This window comes from Salvia hispanica, chromosome 2 (assembly GCF_029641045.1).
Source record: "Salvia hispanica isolate PSC_SH4W2 chromosome 2, Shi_PSC_v1, whole genome shotgun sequence".
NCBI lineage: Eukaryota > Viridiplantae > Streptophyta > Magnoliopsida > Lamiales > Lamiaceae > Salvia > Salvia hispanica.
In genome coordinates, this window is record NC_142693.1 from 12,271,339 (window position 1) to 12,292,125 (window position 20,787).

General features: G+C 38.5%; 4 protein-coding genes and 1 non-coding gene across 6 annotated transcripts; 3 read left to right on the plus strand and 2 right to left on the minus strand.

The window, feature by feature from the left end:
* The first annotated feature begins 499 nt into the window (after positions 1-499).
* LOC125200707 (Leucine-rich receptor-like protein kinase family protein) lies at positions 500-5,253 on the plus strand. The gene is made up of 3 exons (XM_048098445.2): positions 500-1,655; positions 2,665-4,314; positions 4,456-5,253. Exons 1-3 carry the CDS (start codon positions 728-730, stop codon positions 5,031-5,033), a joined length of 3,156 nt encoding a protein of 1,051 aa, XP_047954402.1. The 5' UTR covers positions 500-727; the 3' UTR covers positions 5,034-5,253.
* Positions 5,254-6,134: 881 nt separating this feature from the next.
* TRNAW-CCA (transfer RNA tryptophan (anticodon CCA)) lies at positions 6,135-6,206 on the plus strand. The gene has a single exon. It is a non-coding gene; the product is annotated as a tRNA-Trp (tRNA).
* An 864-nt stretch (positions 6,207-7,070) lies between these two features.
* LOC125200995 (glutathione hydrolase 1-like) lies at positions 7,071-9,936 on the plus strand. The gene is made up of 6 exons (XM_048098854.2): positions 7,071-7,467; positions 7,660-8,178; positions 8,493-8,728; positions 8,860-9,115; positions 9,189-9,326; positions 9,502-9,936. The coding sequence occupies exons 1-6, from the start codon at positions 7,138-7,140 to the stop codon at positions 9,733-9,735; spliced, it is 1,713 nt and encodes a 570-aa protein (XP_047954811.1). The 5' UTR covers positions 7,071-7,137; the 3' UTR covers positions 9,736-9,936.
* Positions 9,937-11,518: 1,582 nt separating this feature from the next.
* Positions 11,519-13,094, minus strand: LOC125200996 (large ribosomal subunit protein eL30). The gene is made up of 5 exons (XM_048098856.2): positions 12,944-13,094; positions 12,744-12,849; positions 12,537-12,638; positions 11,808-11,876; positions 11,519-11,715 (listed from the first exon to the last, which is right to left on the minus strand). The coding sequence occupies exons 1-5, from the start codon at positions 12,962-12,964 to the stop codon at positions 11,681-11,683; spliced, it is 333 nt and encodes a 110-aa protein (XP_047954813.1). The 5' UTR covers positions 12,965-13,094; the 3' UTR covers positions 11,519-11,680.
* A 2,891-nt stretch (positions 13,095-15,985) lies between these two features.
* On the minus strand, positions 15,986-19,419 carry LOC125206211 (RNase L inhibitor protein-like protein). Of its 2 annotated transcripts, none has more exons than XM_089063933.1 (10): positions 19,275-19,419; positions 19,134-19,168; positions 18,913-18,962; positions 18,721-18,790; positions 18,584-18,620; positions 17,285-17,421; positions 17,008-17,098; positions 16,605-16,676; positions 16,413-16,531; positions 15,986-16,304 (listed from the first exon to the last, which is right to left on the minus strand). In XM_089063933.1, the coding sequence occupies exons 1-10, from the start codon at positions 19,358-19,360 to the stop codon at positions 16,180-16,182; spliced, it is 822 nt and encodes a 273-aa protein (XP_088920059.1). In that variant the 5' UTR covers positions 19,361-19,419; the 3' UTR covers positions 15,986-16,179. The 2 variants fall into 2 exon arrangements, with proteins under 2 accessions (XP_088920059.1, XP_088920058.1); XM_089063932.1 differs by having other exon boundaries at positions 18,913-18,965.
* Between the last annotated feature and the right edge of the window lie 1,368 nt (positions 19,420-20,787).

Sequence of the window (20,787 nt, forward strand, 5' to 3'; positions counted from 1 at the left end):
CACATCTATGTTGAACCCAAAATTGAATTAACATTTTCTTTCATTCTAATAATAACCATATCTCAATTGTACAATAGCAATAAAATGGTGTTAAAATAACTAGGCGCTTTGGATTCCATTTATTGAAAAAGAGTGGACAATTTCACTAAATTCTACAGAATTCGATACTTAAATAATTAATTTTCACTACTTCAAGTATACAAAAATATTCTGATAAATTGGTACAGGTGCGAAAGCAACTTTTTTCCACATTCGACTCGATCCAAAATAACATAAATAAAATAAGCCTTTACCAAAAAGTCATCCAAAAAAAACGTTCATTTGCACAATCAAATAAAAAAATTGTGTCAAAAAGAAAACAAATTTCTGAATCATAAACAAACCAAAAATAAATAAATAGCAAAAACCAAAAGATAATTCAGAGCGCGGGACCCACTCATGGAATAAAACTTCCATTTTCTTCGCCTCTTTCTTTTCACCCATTTTCTCACTTACAACTCATTCTCCATATATAAAAACCCTACTCTCTCTCACACACTCACTGTGAGAGAAGAAAACACAGACACACACACACCTATACATACAACATATATACACACAGAAGCCAACTCAACTCCTCATTTCATTTTCCCCCAAATCAAAACCCTAATTCGCCTTACCCCTTCCTTCCCCACCCCCCAAATGCCTCACCCCTAGCACCGCCATTACTCCACCACCACCACCACCAATGACTCTCTCTCTCACTTATCTCCTCGCTCTCTCTCTCCTCATTCTTCTCCACGGCCACGCCTCCGCTTCCGAGGATGAAGTCCGATCACTTCTCGAGTTCAAAAAGGGCATCAAATCCGACCCCACTGAGAAGATCACTAACACTTGGATTTACCCCTCCAACGCCTCCGCCTGCCCCAGCGACTTCTACGGCGTCGTCTGCGACGCCGCCACCAGCGCAGTCGTGTCCATTGCTCTCGACCGGCTAGGCCTCTCCGGCGACCTCAAATTCAGCACGCTTTTACCGTTGAAGTCGCTGCAAAACCTAACCCTCGCGGGGAACGCCTTCACCGGACGCCTCGTGCCTACTCTCGGCGTAATGTCGTCTCTCCAAGTGATTGATCTGTCTGGGAATCAGTTCTACGGCCCGATTCCGGCTAAATTGAATGATCTGTGGGCGCTGCATTTTCTCAATTTCTCTAATAATAACTTCTCCGAGTGGTTTCCTGCTGGAATTCACAACTTGCAGCAGCTGAAGGTGTTTGATTTGCATTCGAATCAGCTGAGGGGAGATGTAGGGGAGCTGATTCCTGAGCTGAGGAATGTGGAGCACTTGGATTTAAGCAGAAATCAGTTTTTCGGCTCCTTGGAATTGAGTGTGGAGAATGTTTCTAGTTTGGCTAACACTGTGCAGTACATAAACTTGAGTGGAAATCAGTTAACGGGGCGGTTATGGGGGGCTGATGCAATGAAGTTGTTTCGGAACCTGAAGGTTTTGGATTTGGGCGAAAATGAGATCAATGGTGAACTGCCGGAGTTCGAGCAGTTGCCGAATCTTCAGGTGCTTAGGCTTGGGAATAATCAGCTCTTTGGGGCTCTGCCGACGGGATTGTTGCAGGGAGCTACCCCATTGGTGGAATTGGATCTCAGTGTTAATGGATTTTCAGGTGAGGATTTTTATGCCAATTGAAATCGATTAGTTCTTCTCCTTTTGATCGCATAGGAGGGGACTACTGATCCAACCTATGCCTTTTAGTATTGGATCAGTTATTTATGTTTGGGTAAGATTGGTTGTTATGCCATTTAACTGGCATATGGTGCGTTTTACATGATCGTCTGTGGTTAAATTTGGATAGCATTAACTGATTCTAGATCTCTTCACCTCGTTCATTGGGAGACGCGTGGCAACTATTGCTTTGGCTGTTTAAATCTCTCGTGGAATGGCATCGAAGTTGTATAAATTTGTGTTTATTGTTATATAAATTATACCTTAAATTTTCTAAGAATTTAACAGTAGTTCCCATGTTAGAATTCTAAGTTCTACTAGTTGTTTGGGCCTCATTAACCATTGCAACTGCAGCCAAACTTAGGGAACAAATGTTTGTTTCAAGAGTTATTCTTGGGAGTTCCGTCAGTCAGGTGACGTCTTGCAGCCGTTTAGCCAGAATGACAAGTCGTTAGAGATTCCCTTTAATTAATCCTTGACCTTTTTTGACTTGGCTAACCGGTCAACTATGCTACTTATATTGGAAGCTTTACCATGAGATGGCGGAAAAATCTGCGTGCCTTATTTCTCATTTCGCAAGTGTGAATGATTATTAGTGATGTTTGTATGGTATGTAGATGGGGGTGAATTATGTAAGAAATGTAGATCATCTATCCTTTTTTGCGGTTATGTGATAATTGAACAATCTTGGAGCAGAATTTGTTTACGCAGCAGTATTCATTTAGTGCGTCTTTAATAAATGAACATTGAAATGTCATCTGCATTTATTCTTTATACCTTATCTACACAACTTACTTAGAAGATCTTATGGTCTTGCTATTTAACGCTGTGCTCCTGAATACCTGATCTTTTCCACTAACTTTTATATGTCTTCTTGTATTGTATGGATGCAGTTCTAATAGAATATTTGCCGAGCTATATTGAACTGCTTAATCTTCCTTTAATTTCAGGTTCCATTCCGAGTATCAACTCAACAACTTTGGTAACTCTCAACCTCTCATCGAATTCAATCTCAGACTCATTGCCACTGTCTTTGGGAAATTGTGAAGTTGTTGATCTAAGCAGAAATCAGTTATCAGATGATATATCTGTTCTGAGGAATTGGGGCAGCAATCTGGAAATTGTAGACTTGAGCTCCAATGGCTTGAGAGGAAGCATTCCCAATTTGACACAGTTCCAAAGATTGACCTCACTCCGTATTAGGAACAATTCCTTAGAGGGGGCACTGCCTTCAACTTTCGGTTCCACGAAGCTCACTACAATTGATCTGAGCTCCAACAGATTTGATGGTCCAATCCCATATAGCTTCTTTACTTCGATGTCCTTAACAAATTTGAACTTGTCAGGAAATCATTTGACAGGAGCAATTCCTCTTGAAGGCGCTCATACTAGTGAATTGTTGGTTCTGCCTTCTATTCCACCGATGGAGTCTTTAGATCTTTCGAACAATGCCTTGATGGGTGGATTGCCTTCTGATATCGGTAATTGGGGAAGGCTTAAGTTGCTGAGTCTAGCAAGGAATGATCTATCTGGACCACTGCCAGACGAGCTGAGCAAACTTACTCTCCTCGAGTACCTTGATTTATCCCATAACAATTTCAATGGTCATATTCCTGCTAAATTATCATCAAGTCTGAAGTTCTTTGATGTGGCTTACAATAATTTGTCAGGAAAAATCCCTGAAAACCTGACTTCTTTTCCCGATTCGTCATTTACTGGTAATAATCAACTTGAAAACCATCACTCTTCTTCCTCTGGAAATGTCCCGCACAGTATAGGAGGCGGGAACCACCCTAGCTCTAAACACAATGTAAAAATAGCCATCATTGTTGCATCTGTTGGAGCTTTAGTGATGATTGCTTTTGTTCTTTGGGCTTATCAGCGAGCTCGGTTTCAGGACTTCCGTGCACAAGGTGCACATCAGACTGATAGTACTGATGCAAAAGCAGGAAGATTTGGTCGGTCTTCACTCTTCAATTTCCATGGAAACACAGAGCCACCTCCAACTTCTTTGAGCTTTTCTAATGATCATCTATTGACTTCAAATTCAAGATCTCTGTCCGGGCAAATGGAGTCTGGTACTGAAATTGTTGAGCACATACTGCCTGAGGGAGTGGCAGCTGGTGCTGCCTCCACAAATCCCAGCCAACAAGACAGTCATCCTACAACATCTGGAAGGAAATCCTCCCCAGGATCTCCAATGCAATCCTCTCCTCGTTTTATCGACACAATTGAACAACCTGTTACACTGGATGTGTATTCACCTGATCGGTTGGTTGGTGAACTGTTCTTCTTGGACTCCTCACTCAAATTTACAGCTGAGGATTTATCTCGAGCTCCAGCAGAAGTGCTGGGTAGAAGTAGCCATGGCACTCTATACAAAGCTACCCTAGATAATGGGCATATGCTCACTGTGAAATGGTTGAGGGTTGGCTTGGTCAAAAACAAGAAAGATTTTGCCAAGGAAGTAAAGAAGATTGGATCAGTCAGGCACCAGAACATAGTTCCGTTGCGTGCTTATTATTGGGGACCAAGAGAACAAGAAAGGCTTATTTTGGCAGACTATGTGTTGGGCGACAGCTTGGCCCTGCATCTTTATGGTAAAGGCCCAATATAATTTAATCTTCTAGTCTATTTTGGCATCTATCTGAATCCTTCAATAGCACCATTTATTGACCAAGATGGTGAATTTGGAAGTAAAACAATTTTTATTAATATTCACATTTGTACATTTGATGCAGAATCGACGCCTCGGAGGTATTCCATGTTATCGTTCAACCAGAGGCTGAAGGTCGCAGTTGATGTTGCTCATTGTCTCATGTTCCTCCACGACAGAGGCCTACCTCATGGAAACCTAAAGCCAACAAACATACTATTGGAAGGCTCTCAATACATTGTCCGAATAACTGATTACGGCCTCCACCGCCTGATGACACCTCCAGGCATTGCTGAGCAGATACTGAACCTGGGGGCTCTAGGCTACCGCGCCCCAGAACTGGCCACTGCAACGAGACCGGCCCCATCATTCAAGGCAGACGTGTATGCATTTGGTGTGATCTTGATGGAACTGCTGACAAGAAGAAGTGCAGGGGACATAATATCAGGCCAGTCGGGCGCTGTGGATCTGACAGACTGGGTTCGACTGTGTGATCAGGAGGGACGGGGGATGGACTGCATTGACAGGGACATTGCCGGAGGAGAAGAACACACAAAAGCCATGGACGACATGCTGGCCGTGTCGTTAAGGTGCATTCTTCCTGTAAATGAAAGGCCTAACATCCGACAGGTTCTGGACGATCTATGTGCAATATCTGTGTGAAGCTTTTTGTACATGTGCTCTTGAATTAATTCTTTTGCTGTGACTTGTTCATTGTTTCTTTTTATTTTTTTGTCTAAAATTTTTTAATTGTTGCAATTGCCTTCTAATTTGGGCTAGTCTTCACATATGTTTAGTTCCTCCCCTTCAATTTTTGTGTAAAGGGATGTTTAATCCATTGATTAATTGACATAAATCCCAGTCCCATCTCTTACCTTTTCAATTCTCGTTGTAAATTGTTGCCTTTTATTTTTTATTTCCATTTGTTAGTTGAATTACAAAATCCTACTTGCTAGATAATCTGATCAAATTGAGATTTCTTATTCAATTATTTAGTTCGATCTGATTGTCTTCTTTTCATACTTTGGTTTAGTACTATCTATTGCTAGTACTATGTTAAATAGATCCTTGTTTAACAAATTTTAGTTTACCTGATACAAAAATAGTAAATAGTACAATATTTTATGCTTGAGAAACAACCACCAAAATCATGAATATAATTATATCACATAAATAGCCTCTTCAGAACCTTGAGACATACATTATTCATAAGGTATTCTTGGATATTTTTGGTAAATATGCCTCGCCTATCAATCTCACCTATTTCGTGAAAATAGTAACCTGATTGAAGTAAATTTTCGTAGAAGATCCATAATTATGTTTGTCCAAGATTTGTTCTTAGATCACTAGATACCAACTCAAATTGAAGACAAAAGAATATGATCTCACCCACATAAACTTAGATCAAAGAGACATATATGAGAGAAAAGGAATTACCCAAGACAACTTTCACTAAGACAATCTCCTATATTGACTCAAAATTCTGGCTACACTATGCTAAATTGCATACCTTTAATCATCTAATCAATTGAAAATTGAATAAGCAAACTTTAAAAAAGGAATTAGATATATAAAAGAAATGATACAAAAGTTTATAATATGATCTCAAACTGAATACAAAAAAACCACGAATTAGTATTTTTTTTATGGGATCAAGTTAACCACACAATCAGAATTGGGCTAAAAAACCATGAAGTTAACTAATACTAGTAGAGTAGAATTTATTCGTATAAATAAAAGTGGAATGAAATTTTAACAACAAGTGGATCCGTGGCGCAATGGTAGCGCGTCTGACTCCAGATCAGAAGGTTGCGTGTTCGATTCACGTCGGGTTCAATCCCCCAATTCCACTTTCTGTTTTTATGTTTTTTTTATTCATATTTTACAATTTACACATTTATAGACACACTGCATATCTGTTTTACGTTGTACTATTTCAAGGTTTTTAGTTTTACTTGTTGGGTTTATAAGTACTGCCATTAGTCTTAAAAATCGACTTAACATGATTAGAATTTGACGATTATTTAAAATAAAATTGAATAATTGATGGGATGTTCTGTTTCGCATTAATTACGCTGCGGCTGCGCCATCATATGAGAAAGTTGGACATCCCAATTTTGCCTCTATTTCATTTTGATGCTATTTTGGTCTCATATTAAAATATCTCCATTGTAACATCAATTTTTGCACCACACAGAAATGTTTCTTATATACATTGCGTGTCAACTTCTAATTAGTTTCATTAATATCCTTTGTTTTGTGCCTCAGTTTATTCACACGCCCAAAACATAGGGTAACTCAAAACATCTAAGAAGATTATCCAAATAAAAAATCATTGATTAAACTTATTGAATATTGTAACTCAAAACTTATTGATAAATCCCTACCACTCTTTCACACCTGTTGGGTTACTTAAATCCATAATTTAAATCATCGAATCCTTTTCTTCTTTTTTCCTAAATTGACAAAATTCAATGTAAACATATTTGATTGATCACATCAAGAAGGTTGAATTTCTTGCTACGTGCCATTGAAAATAAATGCTAATGTTATAATCATATCTACTAATGCGAAAGTCACACGCCACACAAGGAAAACAAGTGTAGCCAAAAACTTCACAAATGTTATCCAAAAATCCATCACTCGCATATTGTGATAGCCATTTTCTTGGCAACAGCTTTCACATATTGCGATATTTTAACAATAAATAGAAAACGTGCAGAATTAATAGTATTTATTTCATTGATAGTTTTAGTTATTTTCTAGTATGATGAGTGTTGTGATGACCTCTCTATGGCAGTTGCTCTTGCTGTCGTCATTGTTTGTCGCCGACGCAGGCAATGCTGGACGCCATAGCGTCGGCGCAGAGCACGGCATCGTGGCTACTGATCACGGCCTGTGCTCGAGGATCGGGAGGGACGTGCTCGTGGAAGGCGGCCATGTAGTGGATGCAGCAGTGGCCGCCGCTCTCTGCCTAGGTGTCGTCAGCCCCGCCTCTAGCGGCATTGGTGGCGGCGCCTTCATGCTTGTCCGCCTCGCCACTGGCGAGGCGGATGCGTTCGACATGAGAGAAACCGCCCCAAAGCATACTTCCGAGGTAGAATGCACACCCAGACTCACATTAGTATAATATTGTTAGTTTTGAGCTAAGCCCTCACAGTTTTGTTTTTGAGATGCTTTCCCAGAAGGACTTAATACTAATGGAGTAAGGGTTTCACTTATATATTGCCTGCACATTTTCTAATTCTCCGATGTAGGATGGTTTTGATGGTGAAATTGTGCTGTGCAGAACATGTATGATGGCAATGCCGGTGCGAAAGCTAGCGGGGCGCTATCCGTAGCAGTTCCTGGGGAGCTAGCAGGACTGGCGGAGGCGTGGAGGCGACACGGGAAGCTACCGTGGAGGAGGCTGGTTGCGCCTTCCGCGGTGATGGCAGAGAAGGGGTTCAAGATATCACCGTATCTGCACATGCAAATGGTGAGTTCGGAGGCGAAGATCATGCAGGACAAGGGGCTTCGCGATGTGTTCACGAGGAACGGGAGCCTGTTGAAGTCGGGCGACGTTTGCTACAACAAGCAGCTGGCGAAGACGCTGGCTCTCATCTCGAGGGCCGGAATAAGGCCATTTTACAACGGCTCTATTGGGCTCGGCCTAGTCAGAGATGTCAAGAAAAGTGGTGGAGTGTTGACTATGGAGGATTTGGAGGAGTATAGTGTGAAGGTGAGGAGACCGGTGAGGGCCAATGCCATGGGACTCGAGATCATAGGCATGCCCCCGCCTTCTTCTGGAGGCCCTGCTTTGGTTCTTGTAAGTGTTCTTTGTTCTTGCTTTTGTTTCTGCTATTGTTGTTGTTGTTTTGCAGAATAGAGCAATTGTGTAATCGAGATAAACAGAAACGTAAAGAGACACAGAATTTACGTGGTTCACTAACGTTGCATTCGCTACGTCCACGGGCAGAAACAGAGAACTAATATTATTCAGATTGTTTTCAGAGTTTTGTGTCCTACTCCTATATAAATAGGCACACAGAGGATGGGCTAGGCCCAATACAAAATTAAGACCTAAACAATACAGATTCAAGGCATACTAACAGTTGTTGATGATGATATTTGATCTATCAGATTTTGAACATTCTGGCGGGGTATAAGGACAGCTCGGATATCCCGACCTCCCTTATGACCCACCGCCAGATTGAAGCTTTGAAGCACGCGTTCGCAGTGAGGATGAGCCTTGGCGATCCGGATTTCGTCCATGTTGGAAATGTATTGAAGGATATGTTGTCTCAAGAATTTGCTGCAGAATTGAAGAAGACCATTTTTGATAATACAACGTTTAATTCCAGCCACTATGGTGGAAGGTGAGATACTATCCCTCTAAATTTAGCAAGCTATTCGGGCCAGGGTGTGTGCTGCATTGACAAATGCTTCTAATATGTCTCATTTTTACAACTTTTGTTGGATATCAAAGGCCATGTTTCTTGTGATGCAGATGGAACCAGATCCATGATCATGGCACCAGCCACATTTCCATCGTGGACGGCCAACGCAACGCGGTCTCCATGACCACCACCGTCAACGCATATTTCGGGTCCAAGTTCATGTCTCCAGCCACCGGCATCATCCTGAATAACGAAATGGATGACTTCTCAGTGCCTGAAGACAGCACGTCGCCTCCTTCTCCGGCTAACTTCATCCACCCCGGGAAGAGGCCATTGTCGTCGATGACGCCTACAATCATTCTCAAGGTGAAAAAAAGGATCCTATTTATGTAACTAATTTTGAAAATTAGTGTTCTACCATAAAACATTTGACCTACAGAGTGGAAAATTGAGAGCAGTTGTGGGTGCAAGTGGAGGAGCAATGATAATAGCTGCAACAACTGAAGTTTTGGTAAACTATGCAACAAGAGGGATGGATCCACTCTCTTCTGTTCTAGCTCCAAGGTCATACCATCAGGTAACGAAAGCATGCCAATCAATCGTGTGCGTCTGTTGACCTATAGGTAGAGTGATTAATATCCATTGAGACGTGGCCTTTAAATTTTTGTTTATTTGCCCATAAAAAAAAAAAGCATGTCAATCTTACTAAGGCCGAGGTCGTTGCTCTCTAACTCTGCCCCTCGCCCCTGCAGTTGATCCCGAACGTGCTTCAGTACGAGAACTGGACAGTGCCATCGGGCGGCCATTTTGAGGTCCCGGTGGAGACTAGGGCCGCTCTGGCAAAGAAGGGTCATGTTCTTGAGGGCCTTGCCGGTGGCTCAATATGCCAATTTGTGGTTCAACAACTCAATGGCTCAGCATCAAATGCAGGGTTGCTTGTTGGTGTGAGTGATCCTAGAAAGGGTGGATTCCCAGCTGGTTTTTGAAATGATTCTACAAATTCCAGCTTATCCCCATGTTCTTAAAATTTTTAAGTAGATCCATGTCATTTAATCTTTAAATAAGGGTCTAACACCAAATAAAAAATGTAAGTTATCATATTTGTCTATGTATAAATTACAGAACAAGTAAACATTTGGTTTATGTCCTAACTCCATATAAATGGACAGATAGCTTTGGAACCGTAACCGCCTCTAAAGAGACTGCATGGTCTATCTATCCAATTTAGATTTCAAAGTTTTTGGAGTTGTAACCACTGATTTTGGCCTCAATCAAACAAAATCAGAAAATTAAGTAATATGGAAAAATCATAGAAAAACTAGAAAAAAACGACCAAATTGGTAGAAAATAGTCAATTTGAACTAATGGTTGCAAGTTCAAAAGTCAAAACCAAAACCATGAATTTACATACAGTGTCAGGCTCAATTCCAATTTTCTTGAACCTAGAATTTATAACCAATATAAACTCTCCCCTAAAAAGTACTCCTCCGTAAATATATTCAATGAAATTGATTAGCTTGACAAGTAATCTAGCTCGACAAATACTTGATTTGTTATAAAAAAAAATACGCTATGTATCAATTGAAATACTGCGTGACAAAAATAAAAAAATAAAAATTCATGTGAGGGAAAAACTATCACGCTCGCTATATAATAATTTAACACAGACTCAACCTAAATTATTCTATTATTCACCGAATCCACACTTTACAATGAAAACCATTCAGGCATTCACATAACAATTCCATTTACTTACTTATTTCAGAAAAAATGTGCATTTAAAATCATAAAGTTTGGCAAAAAAAAAAGAGAGATTCAGTCTCGTGGACTTCAATGATCATCGCATGGAGAGGAGGCATGAGAGCTCTTTGAGGATATGTTGTTGTTGGAGATTAAACTGGACCTTATAACCTATGTTGGGGTGCTATCAGCTTGGTCGACAAGGAGCCTAGCTAATTCACAAAGATGATAGATATTCATTGAATCGTGCCAACCTCGAGCCATTGTGCTTGTATGATTGATATCTATGGTAGAGCTGGACTTTAGAATGAGGCTCAAGATTTTATACTTAACATGTCAATTGAGCCTAGAATTTGAGGTTGCTGCAATGGCGGCCGACAGGGTGATTTCAATTGGACCAGACAACAGTGGAGCCTATTCAGCTTTAGCAAATGTCTACTCTGATTGTGAGAAAGGGGAAGAAGCCGTGAAAATAAGAAAGTAGATGAAAGATAGGAAGGTAGCTGGCTGCAGATCAAAGGTGAAGTCCATATCTTTGGTGCATCCACAACGAGATGCAATTGATCTTAGATTGACAAAGACTTGGGAGGAGATCAAGAAGATGGGATTTGTTCCAGGCACTGATTCAGTCTTGAACGATCTTGATGAGTTGAAGGAGCAGCTTCTCCAAGCATCACAGTGAGAAGCTCGCTATCGTGTTTGGAGTGATGAATATGCCGGAGAAGAGTACTCTGACTATCATGAAGAACCTTAGGGTGTGCAACGACTGCCACTCTAATATCAAGTACTCCATATATCGAAGCTGGTTGGGAGAGAGAGATTGTTGTTAGGGATCCTACGCGCTTCCACCATTTCAGGAATGAGGCATGTTCGTGCAGGGACTACTGGGGAAGCATTGGTGGAGATTGAAGATCAACTCATCAAAAGGTTGAGTTGATCAGAGTCATCAAATTTTTTGACGAGGTAAAAGATATTTTGTATTTTTAATACAAATATTTGCACTTTGTTCAAGTTAGTTTGGAGGAGGCAAGCGTGAATTCTGTAGTTTCCACAGTAAATAGAGTTTCACGGTCAAAAAACTTTATAACGATTCCATAACTACTACAAAATTTTCTGCAAATTGAAATAAGAATGATATCAAGAAATAGATAAAAAGGCAAATACAAAACAGACTCTAACTCTTCTCAATGATCACTGGGGTAACGACTTGATGATGTCCGAGTCACCTACATTGCATGGATGCAGTTCATAGCATTAGGAGTGTGAGGAAATTCCAAAAAAATATAAAGATAACAAGCAATACGACATCGGTAACTACCTGGGTCAACAATGCTGAGGCATGAAACGCGGAAGTATTTCCCACAAGCTGTGCCCAAATCGACATTGTCTGGTATGGCACAAATGAGTCAGTCAGTAAAACATGTATACAACTCAAACTTCAGTTTTTTCTTAGCGACCTTTGTCAAGCAAAACACAGCTTAGATAGACATGTAGAGGGCTCAATTAGCATTAAAGAAGGGAAATTGTAAAATTCAAACTAAAGATAGTTAACATGTACTACTATCAAACAGGCATGGGGTAAAGGAAGGGAGCAAAAATCTAGGACAATAGCAGGGTATAACATTACTAGAATCACAACGACACGACAATGAAGAGAAGATTTTTGCGCTGAAGGCAGGAATCATAAATGCAATTATGCAATTGCCAGATTCAAACAATGATGGAACAGATAGAGTTGATCAACAATGTGTGCATATATATGTATATTACAATGAAACACTAAATAACGGCCATTGAAGGATAGACACTAAGTAGAAAACAAACAAAAGCTTAAATTCACATTTCTAATGCAATTTTGTATTCCTTAGAATGAAAGGTTGTCATTTTAATACTGCATATACCAAATTAAGTCCTCATCAACATAAATCAAAAGAAGAAGTAAAACATTCAAGCTCAGCTGAAAAACAGCATCACATCCAAAACAGAACGATTAGACAAAATCAAAAAGGAAAACCAGCAAAAAACGAGTTAGAAAGAGTCAACTCACTCCCGTTGTAGTGGTGAACACCGATTTTGGCGAGCATGGCATAATACTCAATCTCCGATTTCCTCAACGGCGGGCAATTGTTCGCGATCAGTATCAATTTCCCTAAAATTACAAATTCAGGTTGGCCGAATTCACCATTAATCACCAAAACAAACAAAATTAAAAATAAATCGCACCATATAAATTGAAGTAAAAAAACACACAGACCTTTGGAACTGCGGAGAGTTTTGAGGACGGTCTTGTAACCAAGCGTGTATTTTCCGCTCTTCATTACGAGAGCCAATCTGTTGTTGGTGCTCTCATGAGTCTTCTTCTGCGGATATAGACACCGAATCCAAAAATTGAGAAATGGACTTAAAAACTGATAACAGGCGGAGATAATCGGAGCTAGAGAGAGGATTTCTTACAGTCTTCTTGGCGGCCACCATTGTTACGAAGGGCTGAGCTAGGGCTTCGCGGTCGAGCGTAATTTAGCACTGCGGCACAGTGTAGCGTGTAGGGTTCTCATATACCTTTATAACCCTTTGGAATTGAAGTTCCATTTTTCATTTTAATATGTTCCTAATTAAATCATGCATTTTTATTTTAAAAAATAGGCAAAACATATTTTGAGGTGTAGTAGTAGTAGTAGTACATTTTTATATACATTTTTAATTTATTATGACTTCATATCAATGTATTTGTACTATTAGATTTTTTTATTAATTTTTATCTTATCAGATTTTTGTACTAATGCATTTTAATTAAGTGTTTTTTATAGTAGTACTTTTTTTACATTTGGTAGGATCTTTGTTTAATGGATTATAGTAAATATTTTGTGTTAGTTTGATTAATTTATTTGAAAATTAATTCAGTTATAATATCGTCTATACGAGGAGTGATCAATTGCTAACTCACTCTCTTATTACTAACTACAACTAGGGGTGAGCAAAAAAACGAAAACCGAATCTCCGAACCGAACCAAACCGAAAATTTGAAATTCGGTTCGGTTTTTTAGGATTTTCGGTTCGGTTCGGTTTTAAAATTTTGAAAATTTCGGTTTTTCGGTTCGGTTCGGTTTTGAAATTTTGAAAATTTCGGTTTTTCGGTTCGGTTCGGTTCGGTCGGAAAAAAAAAACCGAAAAACCGAATTATATATAAATATTCACATATATATATATGCTATTATTTAATTATACTCAAAATAAAAACCCTAAATTGAAGTTATCTTCACTTCAGTATCGCCGCCTCCTCTCTTCACTCTAACCCTAAATCCTTCCACCTCTCCACCACCAAGCCGTCGCCCCTCCATCGCCCAACTCCGGTCCGACCTCCTCCGCGCCGTCAGGGAGAGAGCTCAGAAGGTTTGTCTCAGGCACTACTCCGACGCCCCTCCACAGCTTCAAGCCGTCGCACTAAGCCGACGCCCCTCCACAGTTCCAAGTCAGACACTGGCTTTTGCACAGCTTATCAAGTCACGCTTTACATCTGAGCTTGTGACTTGGGCAGTTAATCAAACGATGGCTTATCAAGACGGATGTTGAATTCATATCTGGATGGATGCGACTCAAGCAGCATCTGGATGCCTAAGGATTGTTTGCTAAGTGCATCCACATCTGCTTGGGGCACTCATTGCTGTTAGAGGATCCCAGATTGGCTCTTTGGCCGACTGTGCTGTTTTCTTTTTGGGATTTTCGGTTTGATTATTTGGTTTTTCGGTTTTAGGTTTTTCGCTTTTTCGGTTTTTTATATAATTTCAGGTTTTCGGTTTAATTCGGGTTTTTAAGTTCGGTTTTTGGTTTTTTGGTTTCGGTTTTTCGGTTTTCGGTTTCGGTTCGGTTTCAGTTTTTGCCTAATTCGGTTTTTCGGGTTCGGTTCGGTTTGGGCGAAAAACCGAACCGAAATCCAAATGCACACCCCTAACTACAACTAATTTAAAACCATAAGATTTGTAGAAATCAAATGGTCTACAAATTGTCATGTGTAATTTTATTTTAATATTATTAAAATTTAAAAAGATAAACAAAACTACTAAAGTTAGGGTTGTAGATCAAAATTTCAATATAGTGTATTAAACATATCAATACGATTAATTAAATATGTCAATACAATTTAGCATTGACATTGTATACATACTCCCTCCGTCCTAAGATAAGTGACCTACTTCTTTTGGGTACGGGATTTAAGGAATGTATTTAAATAAGTTAAAGTGAAGAGAGTAAAGTATGAGAGAGGGAAAAGTAGAGGAGAGAAGAGAGAATAAAGTAGGTGGAGAATAAAGTAAGAGAGATGACTTTTTGCTAAAAATGGAAATAAGTCACTTATAGTGGAACACCCCAAAAAGGAATACAAGTCACTTATCTTGGGACGGAGGGAGTATTATATTGGACATATTATCATAGGTACGTTGACATTAACCTGCTACAGTAAAAATACGAAAATTCAAATTTTTTTTCAAATTTTGAAATCGGAACATATGCAAGTGAGATCTCGTTAAAATTCTTATAAAATTATCTTAAATTTGATATATTTTGTGTAAAAAAATAATATAAATTTAAATAGTTATAATCATTTAAAATTTTGAGATAATTTTTTAGCATAGTTGGAAATATGTTACTAGATGTGTTAACTAGAAGCAAAATATTTGAATATTGTTGATATATGAATTGCATCATAAAGTGGGTTTGTAAAAATATTTTAGTCAAATATTTTTTTTGTTGGGATGTCATGTAGTAAAAGATAGATAATGTCATAGAGTATTTCTTGTTATAAACTAGTAGAGCTGATATTATCTTAGAGCATCCGTAACGGTCTCGCGGTAGCTCGGTTCCGTCTTGCTGAGACGAGCTATTAGTAGACATTGTTGCAGGTGTCTCATCCCAAAGAGCCTCACGCGGGTGGGGGTCAATTATCGAGAAAGCACGCCATGAAGAGATGGTTAAAAAAATGAATGATTGCAGATGTTATCTCTTGAATAAGAATTGTGATAAAAAAAATGGCGTGGAACCATAATCAATGTAGATATGAGATAGTTAAGAAATGGATTAGAGACACTATTGTTGGTAGATGACCTTACAATGATACAAATTGGAGATAATATAAGTAGAACAAGAACACTAAAAACGCATCGACAATCTCATGAAACAAATTGAGTTCCGATGTGTCAAAGCAAAAGAAAAAAAATAGTACCCCACATGATTTAGGGCATGTTCACTTTTCATGAATTGGGCTATTCTTGGGTCAATTGGGCGAATTATGATTGTTCAATTTCCACTAATTAATTGAAGCTAGCCTTAGAATTGGGACATGGCCCGCCATGTTCATCTGAAATGGGCAAGAATGAAATCTTGGACAAATAGGTAAGATTTATCTGTGCATTGAGTTCTCCACCAAGAAATAGACTTGGTACTATTTGGGCCATATTTGAAAGCAAATATTGTACACTGAACAATGAGGCCTTCAAATATATATGTGCCTAATTCTTCCTCAATTCTCATCGGATTTCAATTCTTGGAAATGAAAGAATTACAATTCTTATAAAGTGAACACGAATAAGAAGATATAGCAATAGATGCAAAAACGAGCTCATGTATGAGAGATAGAGAGAGCAAATGAGCTTTTTCGTGCAAAACATGGTTCATATATTTGATAAACATAGTTCACTTCACTCGCTGTCATCGTCACTCTCCTCTAAACTCAAGTGATTCATGTTTTTTTCAAGCGGAGGAAGACCGTCCTCGGAGCCACTGCCCGACCCATCCTCATCATTATTGGACCCAGAATGCTCACCTGAAACATGAAACTCATAATTACAAGAATTCATCATCTCCCAGCAAAAGTGTGAAATGCATTGCTCAGCAAGCTTGTTTCAAATTGAACAGTACGTGATTTTCATACCTTGCCCATTATTGATGTCCTTGTCTGAATGTCGTGAGTTCTGCTGCGAAAGCCACTCGTTTTGGACAGTAATCATGTCAGCCCCATTCTTGCATTCAGAATACGCCTTGAGAAGCTCTCTAATAGATCAGACGGGTCAGTTTGTGATTGCATGTATGTAGTAGCAAAGGCTTAGGAAGAGGCCAGAGTTACCTGTTTAGCGACAAGAACGCATGACCCCATTTGAACTTGCTGAGAATTAGATGTCCGGTTTCTTCTTCTCCACTGTTCAAATCAAACACTGAAAACTATTATAAATTGCCTCACTATTTCCAGATATTGTAATTGTTAATCTATAATGCATACCTAAGTTTGAATAAAAAACTTTTACTCTCGTGAACCTACAACTTACTACACTGAACTTTACACTCGTCATATATTGTCAATTCATGACATAGGTCAGTGCAAATCACTTATAGTGCAGTGCAAGAGTTCTCCCAGTTTTCACGATAATAGGAAATATGAGTCATATGACCATTAACGAAGTCACTGAAGAGTTCTTAATGACTAGTTATAGAGGTTAAACCAATGACAATTAATGGCTCGAGTTTTATACCATATTATCAAAGCAGCAGCTAGCGCCTCAACGCATGAAAGCTCACAAGGCCGGCCATAATTTACCGGATTTGCTGCCACCAACCAAGGCACTGCATTCAAATTAAACGAATGAGTCGAAACAAATTATGAGGAGAAAGGAATTGCAGCTCGAAACTCTTACATCCCCTTCAATTAATCAATTGAGAGAACCATATGCACGTATGCAAATCATTTAGGTATTGAATAAGATATCAAATGATTGCCCATAATCCGAACAAACTGAACCTAATACATACAAAGACGAGGAGCAGCACAACGCAGCTTGGAGAAAGGCACATCATCTAGACGCGCCCAAGAGCAATCAACAACAGCTAAACCTCGCCTTTTTATTAACTCAAGATCCTCTTGGGAGACACATTGTGTTCCAACGGGACTGCAACATGCAAACAGATCAGAAGCACTGTAAGCAATCCGCCAGTGGAACATGTATTAAGAGGAAAACTGAGTTCAGATCAAATCAGTATTCATAAATTATCTTTTAGTATCACATTTTGATAAAGTTAACCGATCTACCCAAAAGTAGGGGTGTCGAAACGGGTACCCGCGGGTACCCGCACCCGATTTTGGCCGAAATTGTTGTCCCGATACCCGCCCCGCATTGTGTCGGGTATTACCCGATACCCGAGTCGGGTATCCCGCACCCGACATGGCGGGTACCCGACCCGACCTTTTTTTAAAAATATTTTTAAAATCTTTTTTAATTATTATTTGCATTATCCTCAACTTATTAATCTTCATCCGTTATAATATTGGTATTTTATGCATCTAAATAACATACAATTCCACGCATCATTAGAAACTTAACATCCACAATTTAATATGTGTGCTACTGTATAATACATGTATGTGTGTAACATATAATATTGTATATTATTAATGCACTACATATGCTACTGTATATATTAGTATTTGTACGTAGAAAAACACACTTTAATTGCTCTTAATAGAGGAAAAAAGTTTTTTTTTAAAAAAGAAAAGTTATATGCTGAAGTTTGAGTCACCAGATAATTTAAAAATAATATTAAAATTAAAATTTACAAAATGCTAAACTAAAATCGGGTAATTTTCGGGATTATCGGGTATCCCGAGCGGGTATCGGGTATACCCCATACCCGCAAAACCGAAAATTTGATTACCCGATCCGCCCCGTTACCCGTTTCCGTCGGGTAGCGGGTACCCAATACCCGACGGGTATCGGGTCGGGTGTGCGGGTACCCAATACCCGCTACCCGTTTGGACACCCCTACCCAAAAGCATGATACCTAAATACTGCATTATCGCATTATGATTGGGGAGTGAGCAAGAGCTATGTTCAACATAGAATTCACGAAATAAGATTGCCAATGCAAAAACAACAACTAAACAGTGAGCTCTCTGAAGACGTGTATGACTCTCTACTTATCAGAAGCAGACTTCCAGAGCTGGACTACAATCCACATTAAGCCAATTCCCTTGTTTTCCACGCCACACACATCACATGTGGACCAAACAAAACACTTTTGGTCAATAATAGTTACAAGTCACAGCACTTTTACCTCAGAGCAATTCCTCCAAATCCAGTACCAACTCGCATTTCCTGCAAAATATTGTCATAAAATGGTTCAGCAGCAGTAACTCAGATAACATAGAAAGCATTTCTCAATAGGATGCAAAAAAGAGTAAAAACAGATACTTTCTTTCAAAAATCCAAATCTTGCAAGCTTGCGTCCCGTGCATCTCTTTGCATCGCACTGCCCAAAATCCTAAATCCACATAACAATAAGCTTAGAAAAATAGAAGCAACTAACATACCAAGATTCAGTCCCCAGTCTATTCTAACTAATTAAACACACACACAGTCACACAAAGACAGAGAGAGACGAACCCACATGGCGAGCTGAACCGCAGGAACTTGTTGCTCCTGTTCTTCTTCAGCTGCTGATCAAACCATGTCTAACTTAAAATTAGATTCATACGCATAAAAAAACTATGCTTTAGCTGAAACAACTCTTGCGCAATTCATCAAACAATTGGGGTACATTAATTACAAAACGCAGTGGTAGAAGAAAACAATGAAGAAGTGCAAAATGGAAACATATAATATACCTGGATCAATCGGCAAAGACCCGTCATCAGCATCACTGATTAAATTTCAAGCCACCCAATTATACATCATGAGAAAAGATGAAGTTTTTTAATTGGAGCTCGAAAAGTATTGAATAGCAAAATAGTAATAAGTTTTATTGCCTGTTGAGCTGATGAGACGGTCCTTGCGCGTGTTGGCGGTGGTTTTCTTTCCTGTATCGGCGTTGTTTCTGCTGCTTAGGACCCATGCTCGTCGTTGTTGCTATCGCTCAGCTTTAGCAGATTCGAATTTGGGGATGCGTATTTATATGTCGAACAAAAATCAATCTTTGGTTTTGGGCCTTGTGGCTTTTACACAAATAAAACTTTAAATCACGGCCTACTCTAATTACCTAAAAACATTTAGAAGTAATACATAATTAATAAAGTGTGAAAAATAAATAAAAAAGTTATTAAAATATATTAGTGGAGAATTAAATTTACCTTATTAAAGAGAAATTTTTTTATCAAAAATAGAAAACGAACTATTTACATGGGATAAACTAAATTGAAAGAATATTTTTTTTATTAGACGGACGGAGTAAAATTTTAGTTCTCAACTATCTAACCGATATTTGCATATGTTCTACTGACTCTTCAACTCGAAATTAAAAGTAGACATAATTAAAAAAATTATAATGGCAGAAGAGTTCGAAGGTGTAATTACTATATACTCCCTCCGTCCACGAATAGGAGTCTCATTCACTTTTTTGCACTTGTTTTGTGAAAATGATAATAATGCATAAAATTGAACGGGACTCTTAATCGTGGACAGAGGGAGTATAAGCTAGTATTTGTACAGTCGTACTAAATATTTTGTAGGGATAGTGAGTAGATACTAGGAAACATCATCAATTTATTCTTGGTGGCCGTTCGGTTGGCCCAATAAACCTAAGACTTTGTCCAAATCAAGTTTTATCAGCCGTTCGGTTTCCAAGATGTATATCAGATTCAGTCCGAGACTAATTAAAAGTCCAAGTTGAAGTCCGCCTGCCCGTACTATTTTCACTTTTAATCCGAGACAATGAATTCGTACTATTTTAGTCTCACAACGCATGCCCTCTCTGCTCCCCCTCTCTACATCTTCTCTGTTTCTCGTCGATGGAAAAATGATCAAGATTGGATTTTTTTTTCTTTTGAGAAGAAAAAATGATGATGATGGTAATTTTGGGCTTTTGATTTATAATTTGTTTTTATTATTTATAGAGAGTAGAATTAATAGTTTCCTAGCGTTGATTGCTTGGTCTTTATTTTGAGATTTTGAGAATTGTTTACAAGTAGATGACGGTTGCATAAGATTTATCTATAATTAATTAATACGTTTTATTTCTCTAATTAGTTAATTAATTAATACTGATTCATAATTTATAATATTTTTTATTACTATTTGATTTGATTATATAATTAATCATTATATACTTACTTCAATTATTTAATTATTAATTGAAATTAATTCATAATTTATTATATCAAATCAATCTAAATTAATATTCCTAATTTTGTTATTAAGTTTACTAACTAAACATCTAACTAAAATTATCTTTAATATAATCTTGGCAACCAAACGACAATGTTCAATACTAATTTAGTCTAAAAATAAAGCTCATCATTCTCCATGCCATATTGAATCTCCCTA